Consider the following 18,462-nt stretch of genomic DNA (forward strand, 5'->3'; position numbering starts at 1 on the left):
CAGTCTGCGCAAGAAGTACGCAGTTCTGAGCCTTGCTGGGTTCCATACACACGCATGCGCAGTCATCTAGTCCAAATACGCGCTGAAAAGGAAAGGCGAGTTTTACTACGAAACCATCGAAGGATAACTGGATAATTACGTTTTTAGCCCTTTTATCTGGTTGTTACTTTGCTTTCGGGCATCGTAAAGCACTCCCCAAACAGACGCTGAGCGAGGAACATGGCGGATAAAGAAGGTGCGTTTGGCGAGAGCTTCATGGCCCATGTCTCCATGCGTGCCGCTTTGTGCACCACAATGGTGTGTGATGTGATGTTGTTAGCGTCGCATGCTAACTGGCGTTTCAGAAGGCTGCTCCCGCATACTGTACATAAAACTACAACACCTTGTTCTACCTTCGTTCCACAGCAGTGTACGATGATGCGGTGGAGGAGAGGGTCATCAACGAAGAGTACAAGATATGGAAGAAAAACACACCGTTCCTCTACGACCTGGTCATGACGCATGCGCTGGAGTGGCCCAGCCTCACCGTCCAATGGCTGCCTGACGTCAACAGGTATGAGTACTGTACCTGTGGTCATCTGAAGCCCTCACCTGTCGTCACTAGACAAGGTCGGATGTGTAATGCTGGCTATACTGACGCACCAAGGAATAATGGAGTCTGTACCCCCTCCAAAAAAGACAAACCACAACAACAACAACATAGTCCCATTCATCGAGGCCAAGACGACTTGACCCTGTCTATCTATAATCGATCTTTTATTAATAAGTAGGCCTAAAGGTTTCTTTTTCATCTTAACCATAACATGTTCTATATACTGCAGCCTGTCAGTGAGGTTCAAGCAGAACTGTTGACACACACACACCAGTCTGAGTTGTGTTGGTACCTCTGCAGGCCGGAGGGGAAGGACTACGCAGTCCACAGGCTGGTTCTGGGGACCCACACATCGGACGAGCAGAACCACCTGGTGATCGCCAGCGTTCAGGTCCCCAACGACGACGCCCAGTTTGACGCGTCGCACTATGACAGCGAGAAAGGAGGTGACTATTGCACAACATCATCGCATAGTAGGAATAACTCAACTTAGGAATTTACTTAACATGGGTTTAATTAGCATGCGATTATAATAGGCTGAGCTGGTTAGCTATTTATTTCCCAGAATTATTATATGTTTGTTTAGAGAAGGTTAAGTCCATCACAATCGACTACCAGTGAGTTGTATAAACTTGTCTTTGAGGTTAGTTAATAAGTAAACACGGAGTAACAGCTGGTTATGGAGTGCTGTTGTTAAAGTGTTTTTCGTCTTCTGTTTCTCAGCAGGTATGTTGAAAGTTCTCCTACCATTTCACACGGGTTGCTGATGGCTGCAACGAAATTCCAATGATGACGTTGGTGATGGTGCCTAGAGGAGCCATTTGTTTACATTGGCTTTGGAATACAACTAAATGAAAAGCAAAAATAAACCCAGGTTGAGGTTCAAAAGGTGGAGAAAGGTTTTTCTAATTTACCTTGTGATTAGATGACACCATCTTTTCTAGTCACAAAATGCTCTCTATGGGGTTTTTTATTTCCGTTCGACAATTTTGTTGGATGAATAAACGTTGGTGCCTCTTCAAAACCAACTACACATCATTTTAGGAACATTACTTATGAACTATTTACTATTTAAATTAATTAATATAACTGATGACTGAATACTAACAGTTAAATTACTGGAGTCGTTTTCACCATGACCAATAGACTGGAAGGGGCTGATTGTTCCTCCTCCTCTGCCCTTCTTCCCCAGAGTTCGGTGGCTTTGGCTCGGTCAGCGGGAAGATTGAGATCGAGATCAAGATCAACCATGAGGGCGAGGTGAACCGCGCCCGCTACATGCCCCAGAACCCCTGCATCATCGCCACCAAGACCCCCACCTCAGACGTGCTGGTCTTCGACTACACCAAGCACCCGTCCAAACCAGGTCAGCGCACGCACTTGCTCGCACGCGGTAGGGTGCAAACCTGCTGTTCCTGATCAGCCCTATAAACTGGTACCGAGGGACGTCCCTTGCCATAGGACAGCCAGCCAAAGGAAACGTTTTTGGGCAGTGCAGACATCTTCATGTTTCTGAGGAGCGTGCATGCCATAACGTCTAACTTCTTCCAGATCCCAGTGGGGAGTGCAGCCCGGACCTCAGGCTCCGGGGCCATCAGAAGGAGGGCTATGGTCTGTCCTGGAACCCCAACCTCAGCGGGAATCTGCTGAGTGCCTCTGACGACCATGTGAGTCAATACCCCCCCACCAGCAGTAGGACACGGATAAAGTACCAAATTGTGTTTGAAAGATACTGTGATAGTTAACGCAATATAATTTATTGTGGCTAAAAATGTGTGTAAAATACATTGTTATAAACAGATCCTTTGGGGCTACAGATCTTTTAGGCTAACTCACGCATAATTGTACCCTCAATTCCTGTCTGGGACTTATAGTGTACATCTTATAACATGAGGATGGATAGGTCAGGTCAGGGATCAGTCAGAAAGGTCACAATCTCAAATGAGCTTTCCTTGCTCCCGGACCTGTGTTGTGGGCTAAAGGAATAACCCCGCCTTGTCTCGTCAGACCATCTGCCTGTGGGACATCGGCGCCGGGCCCAAGGAGGGCAAGATCGTCGACGCCAAGACCATCTTCACGGGCCACACGGCGGTGGTGGAGGACGTCTCCTGGCACCTGCTGCACGAGTCGCTGTTCGGCTCGGTGGCTGACGACCAGAAGCTCATGATGTAAGTGGAGTCTAGAGGGAGTAAACGAGCCCTCCTGACTGACCTCAAGAGGGGTGGGAAACATATCGACAGGTTCAAAGATACATTTTGCATCATGCACAAGGATCTCAAACACATTGATGTACAATAATGAGAGGTGGGGCTTGATATAGGGGGGCTTGGTCTCAAAGGCGCCGGTACATGTTTAAATCTCCAATGTCAATTCTACCTGTTGGCATCCCCGGGCAAGATGTATAATCCCTTCCCGCTTCTTCACGACGTGTGTCTGAATTCACTATCACTTGAGCGCCTGATAAATCAAAGAATAGTAAATAGTCAGTGTTCATGATGTGTTTAATATGCTAAAGCCTGTTCTTGTGTACAGCTGGGACACGCGCTCAAACAACACCTCCAAGCCCAGCCACTCTGTGGACGCCCACACGGCAGAGGTCAACTGCCTGAGCTTCAACCCCTACAGCGAGTTCATCCTCGCCACCGGATCTGCCGACAAGGTAGGCTCACAATGCTTGAGGACGGCGGCAACCCTCGGGTCTGATCAGATGAGCAGGGTGGTAGCGAGCAAAGTGTTTATATATCTGCAACATTTAATATAATTTGACTAAAGTTAGTGACGGTAGACATTTTGTTGAGTTCATCAGTATTATGCAGAACGCTTAATCATTTGAAGGTTATGTGATCAAAGCCGTCTCGCCGCCTTACTCAGAATAATAGTCGGTTCAAGCATTCATATTGTAAACTAATAAATAATGCACGTGGTATTTTGTGCCTTATTTCCGTACATGAGTGAGCGATTGATGGTGCATATGACACTGATTTGAATCGTGTTTCTCCCCTCAGACCGTGGCGCTGTGGGATCTGAGGAACCTCAAGCTGAAGCTCCACTCCTTCGAGTCGCACAAAGACGAGATCTTCCAGGTAATGCAAACAAGCCCCCAGCAGGACCCACTGCAAGCGGCCCGATCTTAGGGGGTTGTACCCTGGCTTCGGGATCTCTCTAGCCTTGTGGTCGGCAACACCAGTCCTCTGGGCTCCGGACAGGTGAAATGACGCGTCTTCTCCTGCTGTGGTTTGTAAATCAGGTCCAGTGGTCCCCCCATAACGAGACCATCCTGGCGTCCAGTGGCACCGACAGGCGCCTCAACGTCTGGGACCTCAGGTAGGAACGACCTGACGGCCAGAGACTGCTCAGAGTTTCAAGTGGTTGCCTAATCAAAGATCAGGATTACATAAAGATCTGTTAAGGCTTCGGTCAATATAGTCAATTAGTCAACCTAGTACTTTTATAACTTTAAAAAATACAGTATATGAATTATTGGGACGCTAGCATTAGCTTGCCTTCTCGCCATTAAAGCTATCAAAATGTAGTGTTTATTTCAACATTTCTCTACTAACTGTACAATGGGGGTTGTAATAAAACTGATTTCCCTCCCCACCTTGAAGAGGCTAACGAAGTCACCCCTTTGGGATGGGTCTGAGCACAGAGAGCCTAGTACTGACGCTGGGTATTTGCATTGCTTCCCCAGTAAAATTGGAGAGGAGCAGTCTGCCGATGATGCAGAGGATGGACCTCCTGAGCTGCTGGTAAGTCCCGCGGGCCAACACGCCACAAAAACAGATGGTTTAAGAAGAGCTCAACTCCTTATGAAAGCCACACCGGTGTTGGCTCGACTAATGACCGTTTGGGAGAGCAACAGAATATCGACGAACCATTCGAACTGAAGGATTCAGCCCTGATGCACACCAGAAGCTCAGAATAAACTACTCCACCTTTTATCCCGTCGTGAAGGGCCAAGGCTGCCAATCTCCATTGATGGAATCAATGGAGATTGATGGACATTAATAGTTTTCCCCCTCATTGATTTAGATTGTAAAATACAGTGTGTTAACATTATCTCCCCATCCATCAAAACCTAAGTAAATATTCACGTTTCTATCTCAAATGTGCTTTCCACACATTTGAACAGTAATGCCAGTGGGCAATGCTTACATTTCTTATCCTGGGTGCGGTCCCATTTTCACGAGTAAACGGTAATATCGAGCCATTCCTCTGCTGCAGTCAGGGCCTACGGTGGTGTCGCTTTTTTTCATGAATCCTAAGAGCACTTCTGTCTGTCCTGCAGTTCATCCACGGAGGTCACACGGCCAAGATCTCCGACTTCTCCTGGAACCCCAACGAGCCCTGGGTGATCTGCTCTGTGTCAGAGGACAACATCATGCAGGTTTGGCAGATGGTAAGGACGCTCGTTTCTTAACACGCATTCACGCACGCACAAGGCCTTCCGATCCAAGCAATTTAGGAAGACCAGTCCTGCTCAAATCTGAAAAAAGGGAAAGCCCTGTATTTTGGATTTGATTGCCAGACATTTGGGAGGGTAAGACACGGTTGTCGTATCATGTGGTCTTAGTTCACCGCAGAAAGGCCAACTGGCTGTAATTACACTGGATTCGATATTGTGGAACTTGCTTTGTTGAGTGCTGATAGTAACTGGTCACTCGTCAGTAGGAACGATCCTGAAGATCATTGTTGTTTGACTGTGGTTGGGCCATTATCCCTGAACCTTCGTGTGATGGCCTCCTCTCCGCAGGCGGAGAACATCTACAATGATGAGGAGCCGGACACCCCGGTATCGGAGCTGGAGGGACAGGGGTCCTAACCCCGCCCTGGGGTCGGGAGCTTCCAGTCCAGACGCAAATCACCCCTGCTTCTAGAAGGATGTGTGAATCGTAATGATCTAGGGCACATTTGGAAGATGCCATACCTTTCCCTTTTTTTTGTTGTTGCTTATGTACATACTGAGGGCGGCTTCCTCAAAAGCGCCTTGGAACGTTAAGTCATCTACGTTGCCAGGGTGACCGGAGCACTAAAAAAAATGCTTTTTTTGAAAACCAGACTGAGCTTAACTTCCTTTTTATACTCCCTTCATAATATTCACCTCTTTTTTTTTTTCCTTATTTCCTTCCCTTTGGTGGGTGCAGCCACACGACGACCAGTTTCCCTTAACACCATTTGTTGATCCGTTGAATGGTTAGCATTTCATACTAATTTAATGCCCCTGAGGTAGATGCATGTTTTGTAAAGGTTTCCATTTAGTGGTCGTGGCACATTTTCCCCTGCAGCATCTTTATCAGTATGGATGCATCGCAATAAGAAACTAACTTTTATTGTGATTTATAAAGGCTATGTTTTTGTTGGACTAAACACTTGCTTTCTTATCTGGACATCTAAGCATTGGCAATCAATTTGTTCATAGAGAAATTTAAGGGATGCCGATGCATAAATGCAGCACTTGTCTCTTTCTACAAAGCCCCTTAAATGTTACGAGATGAAAATAAATCCACGATTGCAAATTCTACAAAATGTTTATTGAAAAGCAAGACAGGACTATAAGAACATTGTACAATCTCCATGTGAGTAGTGAAAGTGGGGTGGGAGGGGTTTGACAATTTTCCGTTTTCTTTTTTTTAATTAAATAAAATAAAGCTTTCTGAAGCCATGGTGAGTTGAGCCTCCTTGTTCACAGTTGCATCTCGCCTGCAGAGGTAGATTCCGACTTTACCTGAGAGTCAATCTGGGACAAAGGAAGATGGATGCCAAAATAAACCCCTTTTTCAAAAAGACAATCCCCATTTTTTTGTACCAGGATACATTTAACGATCAAACGTCTTATCCTACTTCCAAAATAAAAGAATGGCCCTCCTAGGTAAATACCAAAAGAAAAACTTGCCCATCAACTCAATTTCTTAACCAACAGAGGTGGACCTAATTAACTTTGCAGGGAATGTTTTTAAAGACCAGAGGTCAAACGAAGACAACATTTTCATGATTGCACGTTGGGAGTTACGACATCCAATCCTTTAAGTCTGATCGTTACCAATTCAGACATCAGACCTGTTGAACGTGTTCATTTAAATAACCAACGATGAACGACTACACTTCCAAATCAAAAAGTATCTCTAGAGATGAGTTGGTTCAAACAACTAACCAGGTATGTAGCTTACATCCTACAGGGATAAACTGCTGCAGTTTGAGAAGTAATGAAGCAAATGAGCTGGGGGACGCACTGCAATACAAAAACGGTAGTAGCCATTCCTATTTCACAGGTAGTACAAACAGGTTGATTTGAGAAGGAAGGTAACTACCGGTGTTAAATCAATTCAAACAAAACAAGTGAACTAGTGGTTGGGGAAACTGCAACAATCTTAACCCGTTTAAACAGCGTCACCTCCTATATTCCTGAAGTGTATAAGCACACTCAACATGTAGCCCTAGGAGCATTCATCTGCAGACATGATACATGAAAAGTCCTAATGGGTGATCACTCAGGATCATGAACATGATAAAAATACTGTGCTTGAATAAAACTTTAATCAAACATTGTGGGTTGGTCTTACTAAGTGCAAACTGGGGAGCCGTTTTGGAATGTCTGAAACAGTAATTGGATGTAGGCATTCTGGCTAACAGTTGAGCTATGTTGAGTGTTTGGGAGACTGGCTCTTCTCAGGTGCATAGCTTTATGTTGCAGAAGCATTGATTGGATTGAAACCTCATGAAAGGGGTTGCGTTGTTCGGGGAATGCATGCTCTACCAGAGGAGAGGCCAGTAAAATATATGGTGGGCCCATTATGTTTAAATCTAGGCATCTCAATCTTTAGTGTCCAGACTTCCATACAGGACCGGTTATTTGGAAACTGGTGATGTCCCTTTATAACTGACCAGTGTCTCGGACATAACCAGACATTCACTGAAATCGAACCCTGATTCGAACTGCATGGTCTTACATTCACCAAATATCTGTCAAAAAGGTTCCCCATAATAATAGTTTCTCTACGAAAAACAATCAACCATTCCGGCCTATAATAAATCCTATAAAAACTTTGATTTTGATACTAATTTGAAGTAAAGAAAGATCCACACTCTGCTTTCCCTCAGTATAAATATCAATGGTGACAAAGCTGCCTCGTCAGATATAAAATATGTTTTGAACCAGATTATATTTATTCTAATACTTTCCGTAGATGTCCGACATACATTCTTTTCCTTCTCCCTTTGCCCAGTACCTACATATACTGTTCAGTCCGGCAGGAATGAACAAATGACGCAGTTGAGCATGAGAGAAAGGTTAACACAACAGGTTTACAATAACTGGCAGAAAGGCACAGACGGTTAATCTCTCACTCTGGGGCGGGGAATGGGGCTTGAAAAATGACTCCCAAACAAGAGGACAACACATGGCGCTTCAGCGACCGAGCAAACAATAGAAGGAGAAACGAAAGCCCGCCATCAGCTTTCAGAACGAGGCCGCCATGTCATTGGGGGTTCAGCCTTCCGTAAACAAACCCGACCAACGTTGGAGCTGCATGAGGCCTGACGGGGACTAAAGACGAGACGCCCAAGGACCCAGCCTCACATGAGATACACCATCTCTTCCACTGGAGTTAGCTTGGGATTTTTTAAGATGCTAACTCTGCATCGAGTTCGAGGGATTCACACTTTGGGAGCCATCCTGAACAGACAACACTAAAAACGGGTTCAGAACCACAAGCAGCACCCAGATCCAGAAAGCCTAGATCAAGTGTCTGCAGTGGGGGACACCATGGGGAATGTTAAACTTTAGCCCTTGACATTTTATATTACCGTGTTTTACCAAGGCTGATTGGAATTGCATTCACACAATGATGGAAACTCAGAGTGTAATTTGCCCTGATGGCAGACACACAAACATACACACACACAAAGACTGAAGTATTGGAGAAATAGTCTGAGCGGTGGGGGGGAAGCGGTAGCCTGTGGTGATTTTTGATGAAAATAAACCCGGCTCTACCATGAACCAGGGGGAAATTCTGTAAATGCTACATGGCGCAATTTCCCTCAGGATTATACATATTAGAAAAAAACTGGCTACACTTGTAATGGAAATCCCCCTCAAACAAAACAACCAAATTATAATCATGACTATAGTTGTCCAAAAGACCCTAAGAAAATATGAAAAAAATACAATGCTGATTAGCGTAAGAATCCAAGTGCAGCTTCCCTCTGGCTGCCACAGAGTCCTAGGAAAATACGGTAGAGTGAAAAAAGAATAGAAATCAGGAGGTACCAAGTGCTTGCTACAAAGCTAATTATCTTAAACCAACGGAAAGCCGGGGGACAAAGAAATGGAAAAGAATAACTGATGCAATTGCTTTACTCTTAAAATGCAAAAAAAAAAAAAATACATCTGAAAAAAAAACCAAAGGTTCCCTCCGAGGGAACATGGAGAATGCAAGTTCTAGGGACAAACCTAACCAAACGAGTGAATAACTCAACTGAAGATCTGGTGTTTAACCAGCTAGGTAGCAGATTTGAAAGGGACCCATGGTATTACACTGCTCCCCCCGCCCCCCCCTCCTTCACACACAGACCAGCCCCTCAGTCCTGTGCTTGCTGTGTTGCCGCAGTGTGGACGCCCGCGGCAGTAGTATCCGTTCCATCCGCTGTGGCTGATCCATCCGCTGGGGGTCCCTGCTGCTGTTCCTCCAGTCCAAGAGGCCCGGACGTTGGGCAGGGAGCTTCCTCCTCCCCTTCCCCTTCCCCGAGGCCAGGCGCCCGGCTCTCCGGCGTGTCCTCGGCCGCAGCGTCCTCGTCCCCCCTGGCAGAGGGCTCGGTGGGGCTGGCCTCCACGGGGATGACCTCCACGGGGATGACCTCCACGGGGGTGGCCTCCACGGGGGTGGCCTCCACGGGGCTGGGCTCAGGCAGCGTGGAGACGTCCTCGCCGCCCTGCTCCTCCTGCAGGACGCCGATGCGGGAGTTGAGGTCGTTCCTCTCCTTCTGCAGCGCGCGGCACAGCCTCTCCAGAAGCTCCAGCTTCCCCTGCAGGGCCTTGAAGTGGCCGTCACGCAGGGTTTTCTATCGGAGAGGACCGGGAGAACAAAGACGCTGAGGTTTGACATTTTGGGCTCGAGTTCCACTGAGGCCGGAGCTGCGTAGCATCTTAGCCTGGCTAGCTTGTTGCGTACGGGGAATGTGTTAACCAAGCAACTGTAAACGCTTAGCCCTTGCTTCTAGGAATATCTTTACTGTACCACCAGCGATACATTGTTCCTCTTTTTTCAGTCAAATGTTCTTATTGTAAGTCGCTTTGGATAAAAGTGTCTGCTGAATGCCCTAAATGTGAAATGTGTTAAAACTGAAGATGGGAGGCCATAGCTTTCAGCGCTTTTAGCGCTAGAAAAGGAGGCCCTCAACAGAGTGGTCAAGGCTGCGGGGAGGATCATTGGGATAAGCCTCCCAGAGTTCTCCACAGTCTTCACCTCCCGCTGCCTACGCCGGGTGAACAACATCCTACAGGACCAGTTCCACCCAGCGCACCATCTCTTCAAGCAACTGCCCTCTGGTCGAAGATACCGTTCCAATCCGCTCCAGGAGCAACAGACTGACCAACAGACTCTAACAACAGGCTGTCAGACTGCTGAACGAACAACCTGCCCCCCGCACCCCCCACCCGACCCCTCGGTCACATAACTCCCACTATAACTCCCACTCAATAACTGTGAACTGGACTGCATTGCTGCACTGTGCACTGTTTTCCATCTATTATAGGACTGCACCCCCCCCCCCCCCCCCCCCCCCCCCTCACACATCACAATAACTATGTACTGGACTTGCATTGCTGCATTCTCATTCTCGTTCCTCTCACACATTGTAGCTATAACTGGACTGGTGACATTTCAACTGCACTAGCCCTATTGCATTTTTGGGTTATTGTTATTATTATTTAATATTAATATATTTATACATCATAGCATATGGGAGATCTATATTTATAGTGCATGCCAGTGGTGGTGGTGATGCTCTAAACATAGTTTTCTTGTTAACTCTGTTAGAAATAAATCTAATCTAATGCACAGGCATCTCAAGTAACCGATGCTATTTGTACAGATGTTATATATACACGTCGCCAACTCGCAGCATACACCATAAGGCTGCTTGCTGCGGACGACGACGTATCGAGAAGCCAAACAAACCTTAAGGGCTGGTTACCCTACAGTTTAGGCTTAAGGCGTGTTACTCTACAGTATAACTTTAGTTGTTAGCCTACAGTTAATGCTTGTTACCCTACACCTTTAGGCTTCGCACTCACCTCCTCTGCCATGTGCAGCAGGGCGTGGTTGTTGCTCTCCCATTTGTTCCTCCATTGGGTGGTCTCCTTTTCCAGTTTCTTGATCTTCTTGGTCATCTGAGGAGGAACAGAACAGCATAACATTGATGTGAAATCAAATTTTCGTTTTTCTATGGTGAGCCTAATAAATTAGGCAATCCAAAGCATTTGTATTTTTGGCCACGAGTCAATTCAGACAAAGCACTGGTTGATGATCCAATTTGAGCATGTTGCCAACACAAATACAGGGGCGACTCGTCTCTTACCTTCTCCATCTCTTGTCTGAACGTTGTGAACACCTCATTGCTTTTGGCCAGCGTGCTCTGGAACTCTTCAAACTTGTCCATGTACAAAGAAAGCTGGGAAACATTCTCGCAGAGGTCATTAACAAATACCAGAGAGACTTTATGAGCAATGACCAAGATGAATATCCTTTCATACTGAACTAGGGCTGTGCGATTAGGCCCACAATTTTTATCTAGATTATATTTAATTAATAGATTAAACCGATTGGACCACCGTTTGCAGCATCTAAATAAATGTTTCTACTGTACAAACAGGGCCCATATCTTTTTGCGATGTAATACTTCACCGCATCTGTGATCGCCTGTGAAAAATGCATTACTTTTGAACTGTTTATCTTTGCCCAGTCTGGTCAGTGGGTGGGTGGGGCAGCTTACCTGCTGCTTGAGCTGGGTCTCCTGCTCCCTCATCAGCTCACACTTGTGTCTGGATTCTGTGGCATCCTTCAGCAGCTGGTGGCATAACAGGATGCTCAGTTCCATACATGTTGACCGAACTTAGCTAGGCTAACTAGAACTGTATAATGTAAAATGTATTACCTACATAGTTGAAACATACGTTGCCGTTTTCAGCAACACATCGTTAGACAAATTGCTGCATGACAATTCCAATAGATTATAAAAAAACTAAAATACCTTGAGTATATCGACTCATTCTGTATTAAAAGCATCTGTAACATATTAGCAATCACTAGCATACATGTCAAATTATGTAAAATTACAAATATATTCAGTAAATCCAAACCTCAGTTGTAATCTCCATGACAGCGACATGGAAATATCACAGAAACAGAGAAAGACACACATTTACAGCTTTGGACTTACAAAGTCTCTCTCCCTCTGCTGTTTCTCCTCCACCTCCCTCATCATCTCCGTGATTCTCTGCAGCTTGGCGTCCATCAGCTGCTGCTGGACCTCCTTGTGCTTGAACACTTTATCAATGTGCTGCGAAGGGGACATGAGCAACATGAGTACAGCCGACACAGATCGAGTACAAACAGTGTTTTGGGGGATTTGGGCTTTGCTGCCTCGTTACCTTTTCAAAAGATGTCGAATAATATCTAAGATAGAGATTTTTTCTACACAGGAAAAAAACGATGACATCCTATGACATCCATCTGCAGTTCTTTGTGAGACAATGCAACACACTATCGTTTTTGTGTTCCCTGCTTAAATATCCTCCCACTTCCAAATCACACCAGCCAACCCCAGTATCCACAATTTAAAAGGTCAACAAGGCATAGCTTGAAGTTAAAGAGTACTCAAACCGTTTGGACCAATGAATGAAATCTGCCCAGACGTTTCGTCTTCTTAGAAATCCCGCTAGAACCCAGCCCCGGCGGTCCGACCCATAGCAGACCGAGAGACACACCTCCTCGCGGAGCTCGTACTGCTCGATGAGCTTCTTCAGCTTGTCGGCCAGCTCCATGTTCTCCTGCCGCAGCTTGCCGTTGTGGGAGCTGTGCTGCTCCATCTGCATCTCGATGTCGTTCAGGGTCAGCTGGAAGTGCTGCATGGCCTCCTTGCGCTGCTCGTCGTACTCCCGGGAGCGCTGGCCGTTCTCCTCCTGCGGGGGGAGGTCGGGGGGGTTAATTAACTCACCGAGATGGGTGGGCTTTCCCTGCCAGCCGGGAATGGCTGGCAGTTTCCGTTTCATTTACAAAATGCCAAATAAAACACGACATCAACGAACACCACTAACCATTCGATGAGTTTCACATTTCTGTAAACAAACGTTGAGGGGTGTTTTAAGGACAAGTTTGTACTTGCCCATAGCCAGCCATTTTGAAGCAGGCAGGGGCGATTTGAAATACTCAAACCAGGACCAATATTCAAAATTTCGGTGTTAACTAACTCTATTTCATCCTAGACAAACCAGAAAGGAGGCTCAATGTTCAAAACACCAGGATTGTCCTTTAAGTGTTTCATATTAAGGAAATCCAGGTCAATATACTATATAGGCTGGCAAATTATTTTATTTCTAGTTTATATAATGGAGCTCAGTATCTGTATTCACAAAATTACACCCCTAACTGTGTGTTCGGGGGTGTTTTCTGTTTGCAGCATCTATTTGCAACATCATGACTCACTAAATGTAGTGAGATCAGGAAACCTATGGAAAATGCCCCATCTCCACTGTAGCTCCAATATTTATGCTCTGTCTCGCACAAGGCCCTGCAGATAAAGGTGTGTGTAGTAGTCTTAACGTGTGTAGTGTAATATTTTGTAAATATATCAAGCAGAGCAGGAGGCAGCGTCTGGGCAGGGCAGCCAGAAGCATACCTTCAGTGTCTTATTGTGCCTCTGCAGCTCCCGACACAGGCTCTCCAGCTTGCTGCGCGCCAGGATGGCCTTGCTGTGTTCGCCCTGCAGGTGCAGCTTCTCCTTCACTATCTGGGACTGCTTCTTCTGCAGCACCTTCACCTGCTTCTGGATGCAGCGGCTCTCCTCCAGCTGGAGAGGGCAGAGGAAGCATGTTACAACGCACGAGCAATATACAAATAATATACCACTCTTACCACTAGTCTGACAAATATGGAGGAAAATGTAGAGCTTTTTGCCAAACCGGGCTGGTTCTGAACAGCGGTCAAATGCTACATGTCAAATAGATCTAACATAACAATCCAGTCAGAATACACATCTCAATTAGGTGTTATTTGTTGCAAAAAATATTCTCTCAGACAGTGATGGAAAATGTCATGTCAAGGGTCCGGCACCATTTTGACTCAATATAAGTAGTGTGAATTAGGGCTGGACCCGACTTCTCAAGTCAAAACTCATTTGCCCTAGCAACCGATTATTCAAACGATTCGTGGCAAACAAAACACTGATCTGTTTTCCAGTTTTACATGTTTAGTGGTAACCAGATTATAGAAGAAAGTAACAGGTGTGATAAATGCAAAGGCTAAATCAGGCACTATATCAAGTGAGGACCGATCGGGATACGATGGAGCCAGCGTGGATGTTAAACCAATATTCATGTAATAAATCCAAAGCTGGAAGCAAAAGGCTATCTCCCTCTGGGTCTAGCATGTTGAATGCTGAAACCGGGCCGGGCTCACCTCTCTTTTTACCCTGTTTCAACGCCATTGCTTCAACCTTTAAGATTTAACATCGCTAGACCCACCGCATACATTCCCATATTGTTCCCTTCTTAAACAGGTAGTGAAATTGTGTATGTATATAGATATATATATATATATTGTAATCGATGTGATTTTATCACTGTTAGTGAAATAACACGTTCATTAGAGTCATCTCAAGAAAAGTCTCTTTTTGTCAGTCTCCGCTGACCAGTTTGTGATCATTCCACTCTGCCAGAACAACGGGACACAAATGGCGAGTTTAAATTAATTGCCATATCCGTGAGAAGATTACGTTTATCGGACACATCATTTAACGCTGTGGTGTGTGAAGAGCTCTGTCTAGGCAGTGGTTTATTTTGATGTCCACATCCGAGAGAGGGTTAATTTAAACTGACTCTTATCGTATTACGCCAGGGTGTGGCGCATTTCATGAACAACCTCCCTCATTATAACCCTCCTACGCAACAACGGTATAAAAAATGTTCACCAAATTCCTTCTGGGACTCCCAAAAAAAAAACTTTCTTTCAATTATCCGTGAATGAAAACCGTAAATAGATGCATTGTGTTCCACTTATGCAACATTTTGTTCCTAGAATGCCAATGGAAATTATATACAAAGCTTGAAATATTATTAAATGAACTTGATTAACTTGCATAATATTGTCCTAGGTTGTATATAATGCCTGTGTGGCAGCCCTGGTTTTATGAACCTGGCTGCCCCAGTTTTAAAGGAAAGCTGGACAAATCTGGCCTACATATTGACCTCAAAAGATGTTAGAAAAAATCTGTGGTTGCTATGGGCCTAAAAATATCTGATTGATGCATCCCTACTAGTAATAATTATTTTCTCTTACTCTGGATTAAAATGGAATGAAATGGTTTCTTACTGCACTGTAATAAATGATATATATTTTTGCGGTTCTTATAATGCACGTAAAATAAAATAAAAAACCTGGATTACCCGGGGCTCTCTGGGAGGATTCAACTAGTCCACTTTAAGGGTACAGCCCTAGTATCATTGAGAGATTCCAGATGGTTCATTAACTACCTGGTGGTTCGAGCCCTCATCCCAGATCTTACCAGGTCAGCGTACTTCTTGCATAAGGCGGCTAGTTTCTCCTCTGGCGTGGCCAGTGAGTTCAGGGCCTGCATCAGCAGGATGGCTTCTTTACCTGGGGAAAAATATGTAGAAAACAACTATGTCAGTACCACTAAGAATGACAACATTTAAAAAAAAAGTGAATAACAGCTAGTTGACTGGAATTTTGACCAAAGTACACATTAACCCATCTCCAGACAAAAGAATAAGTTGAATGTTGACTTGCATCACAACAACTGATAACAGTCCAGCCAGCCTACCAAAGCCCTTCTCGTCCCTGGTCTTGGCATCTCCTCCTGGGTCCAGCTCGGGCTCCCCCAGGTCGCTCGGGCTGTCCTCTCTTCCCGGGGTCTCCCCCCTCAGCTCCTTGGAGCAGCAGACCCCCAGGCTGAACTCACCAGCATCCTCCTGAAACACACACACACACGCACAAACACACACACACACACACACACACACACACAGTATGAAATACCCCAGGTCACGTCAAGTGGGAAACAGGAATGGACCTGCTTGTTTCAAACTTGTGTGTCTGTTCATTAAAGTGCTGTGTTAGTATTAGAATGCTTGTTGTTTCATTGTACCACATTCTTAGTGAATAGTATCCATTTCATATCTATGGCAGAGTGTTACAAACATTCAGTTTGTACTTCCTTCTTCAGCAGCAGAGAGGCAGGGCTTCTCTGATCGGCATGGCAAGACACATTAGAACAGTGCTGTGTAATCCCTTCCTCCACTGTAGGCGTAGTAGCGGAAGCTATTCAAATTTAGTTTACTCAATTTCCACGACCGCAGAGTTTACACAACTGAGAATTCACAATTGCTAGTAGCCGCCGCATCAAATTCAAGGGGATTATTGAAATTGGCAATCTGTAATTGAGCATTGCAGTTACCACCATCTGTTGTTATCACGTACAGTAACCGCTACTTTAAAATCGTACAATGTTGTACACAGTAATTCTAGCCAAGCTAACGTGACTGAAGCTTACCTGGCAGGGGCTGTCCAGCTCAGGCGGTGAATCATTGCCTCCGACTATTCTTCTGGACGCCACATCAAGTTCACACACACCAGCCGCCTCCATTAGTAATCCAATGTCAATATGCTAGAGTTCAAAATAGACACAACGAAATACATACAGGACACGTGTTATGGTGTGCTGGGAAAACAAGTACCAAAAGCAGTACAATAGCATTCAAATTACACAGCAGTATTACACATACAGTCTTATACAGCGACATTTATTTGGTCTTCAGTGCTTTGACACAAACAGTCAAATACTTTTTTTGAATTGAGTTGGGTTATTAGAAATGTTGTCATACAGTCAAAAATATACAAACATAAAAATGACACCAACGTGTCCGTGCAACAAGTAAAGAATGTACGACACATGGGACTCGTGTTTAGCGATCACGTTACAAACCTGTCCTGCGCCTTCATTGTACACAAAACCCCAACACTTTATTTTCTTTTAAAGCAAATGATGTGCTGCTCTTCTGTCTGAGGCTAACACCAATATCACTAGATACGAGTATCACACATTGAACGTCATTTTCCTGCGCATGACAACACAACGGACGCTTAACGCCTCGGAAGGTGACCACAGACTGTGAACAAGTTTCCCAAAACCGAAACTAATCAAGTGAATCCATCAACACTGACAAACTCCCTGCACGGTGCGGAAGTTGAGGACGAGTTAACCTTGGCAGAGTTCAGGATGATGACCAATGTTCAGGGAAGTTTGAACATCAGCCAACATAACCATCGCGAGTGGGATCACGTCCACTGTGCACATCCTTGGGGATCCACTGTGACGATAACAGGAACCTTGTAATGTATATTGTGTCTCTACTCTCATTTGTTGAGTTGTGCCCACAGCTAACAGCTAACAGCACATCATCTGTTGATGGGGAGGATGTCATGGCTCACTCCATGCTTCATTCTCGCATACGACTAACACTGGTATTGGCCCAGATGTCACAATGAAAAGTTCCTCTCTTAACGTGTGTTATTATAAAAGAGAAAAGCTTTCCCACAAGAGCTAGACCTGGCAGCGTGTTGAAGCTGACAGTGCTAACCCCCTAGCCGCTAGGTGGTGGCTAACAGAGCAGGGCTACACACTCACTATTCACTATCACTTTCGTAACATTTACGTCGCTGACGACACAGCGAGTTGAAGCTCGGTGGGATTTATGCCCCAGGGCAACATGGTTGTTTTGTATATACGACGGAAATCAAGTGAATAATGCCGGAATGAAGCTTTACCTGCGTATTGATCTGCCTGGGATCAGAGTCGCTTTTACACTGTGGAGCGAAAACACTTAGGCTCCTCCTCTTCCGGCTGATGTCACAAGTCGAGACCACAGGTGCCATCGTAGAAAAAGTTCCCCCACGCGCACACACACACACACACACACACACGCACACACGCACGCGCACACACGCACGCACACGCACGCACACACACACACACACACACACACACACACACACACACACACACACACACACACACACACACACACAGTATATATATATTTTATATATAGATACCTACATAATACATAAATCGTACAAAGTGTGAAAGTGCAAACCTAACCTATACCGGCATCGGTATTATAGGAATATTACACAGAGTTAAACAATCTACAAAGTACAATCGGCTATAAATCATCACTAAACAGAATTTATAATATAATATAATATATATTATAATATAGCCTAATATGATATTGCCGTTTGCATGCATATGAGAAAATGTATATTTAAACAACACAAGTTTTTCGAATATAGGCTATTACAAACGGAAAGCCCCCTCGTTACTGCCTAATTTCCTTGATTCCTGTTCAGAAATATGGGGGTGAACAAGATGGATAGTTTTTCCCGTTTTGAGTTTGAATTGTGTGCTTTTTGTCAACAGCTGCTGTACTGCACAAACATTGTGATTTCAAATTATCACCAATAGGAGACAGCAATGTCAATGGAAAGCGATGGAAACGCCAACTCTGCATCCCCGTTTTTGCACAAACATGCAGGTGTGAGAAACAGTGTGTCCGCCATGAGAAGGCGTAGGAG

At 45.1% G+C, this 18,462-nt stretch overlaps 3 protein-coding genes across 4 annotated transcripts in view; 2 read left to right on the forward strand and 1 right to left on the reverse strand.

The window, feature by feature from the left end:
* The window catches only part of LOC115558916 (octapeptide-repeat protein T2-like), a gene marked incomplete at its 5' end in the record, with an annotated part of 128,713 nt that overhangs the window by 36,508 nt on the left and 73,743 nt on the right, over positions 1-18,462 (forward strand). The window lies entirely within an intron of this gene.
* rbbp7 (RB binding protein 7, chromatin remodeling factor) lies at positions 47-6,254 on the forward strand. Its single transcript, XM_030377992.1, has 12 exons — positions 47-235; positions 406-553; positions 893-1,038; positions 1,782-1,958; positions 2,144-2,259; positions 2,600-2,760; positions 3,125-3,251; positions 3,598-3,675; positions 3,840-3,916; positions 4,284-4,341; positions 4,881-4,991; positions 5,346-6,254. Exons 1-12 carry the CDS (start codon positions 220-222, stop codon positions 5,412-5,414), a joined length of 1,284 nt encoding a protein of 427 aa, XP_030233852.1. The 5' UTR covers positions 47-219; the 3' UTR covers positions 5,415-6,254.
* On the reverse strand, positions 5,928-17,775 carry txlng (taxilin gamma). Of its 2 annotated transcripts, none has more exons than XM_030377990.1 (11): positions 17,653-17,775; positions 16,379-16,492; positions 15,650-15,797; positions 15,371-15,462; positions 13,487-13,657; positions 12,576-12,770; positions 12,029-12,148; positions 11,582-11,656; positions 11,168-11,260; positions 10,884-10,979; positions 5,928-9,649 (listed from the first exon to the last, which is right to left on the reverse strand). In XM_030377990.1, exons 1-11 carry the CDS (start codon positions 17,758-17,760, stop codon positions 9,170-9,172), a joined length of 1,692 nt encoding a protein of 563 aa, XP_030233850.1. In that variant the 5' UTR covers positions 17,761-17,775; the 3' UTR covers positions 5,928-9,169. The 2 variants fall into 2 exon arrangements, with proteins under 2 accessions (XP_030233850.1, XP_030233851.1); XM_030377991.1 differs by lacking the exon at positions 17,653-17,775 and adding an exon at positions 16,811-16,880.

This window comes from Gadus morhua, chromosome 14 (genome assembly GCF_902167405.1).
Source record: "Gadus morhua chromosome 14, gadMor3.0, whole genome shotgun sequence".
NCBI lineage: Eukaryota > Metazoa > Chordata > Actinopteri > Gadiformes > Gadidae > Gadus > Gadus morhua.

Coding starts and splice junctions, on each gene's coding strand:
- rbbp7 (XM_030377992.1), top strand. Junction 3,676..3,839: donor ACAAAGACGAGATCTTCCAG/GTAATGCAAACA, acceptor TTTGTAAATCAG/GTCCAGTGGTCCCCCCATAA. Junction 4,342..4,880: donor ATGGACCTCCTGAGCTGCTG/GTAAGTCCCGCG, acceptor TCTGTCCTGCAG/TTCATCCACGGAGGTCACAC.
- txlng (XM_030377990.1), bottom strand. CDS start 17,760: ATGGCACCTGTGGTCTCGACTTGTGACATCAGCCGGAAGAGGAGGAGC. Junction 15,798..16,378: donor AGCTGGACAGCCCCTGCCAG/GTAAGCTTCAGT, acceptor TGTGTGTTTCAG/GAGGATGCTGGTGAGTTCAG. Junction 12,149..12,575: donor AGTACGAGCTCCGCGAGGAG/GTGTGTCTCTCG, acceptor TCCCCTTCGCAG/CACATTGATAAAGTGTTCAA.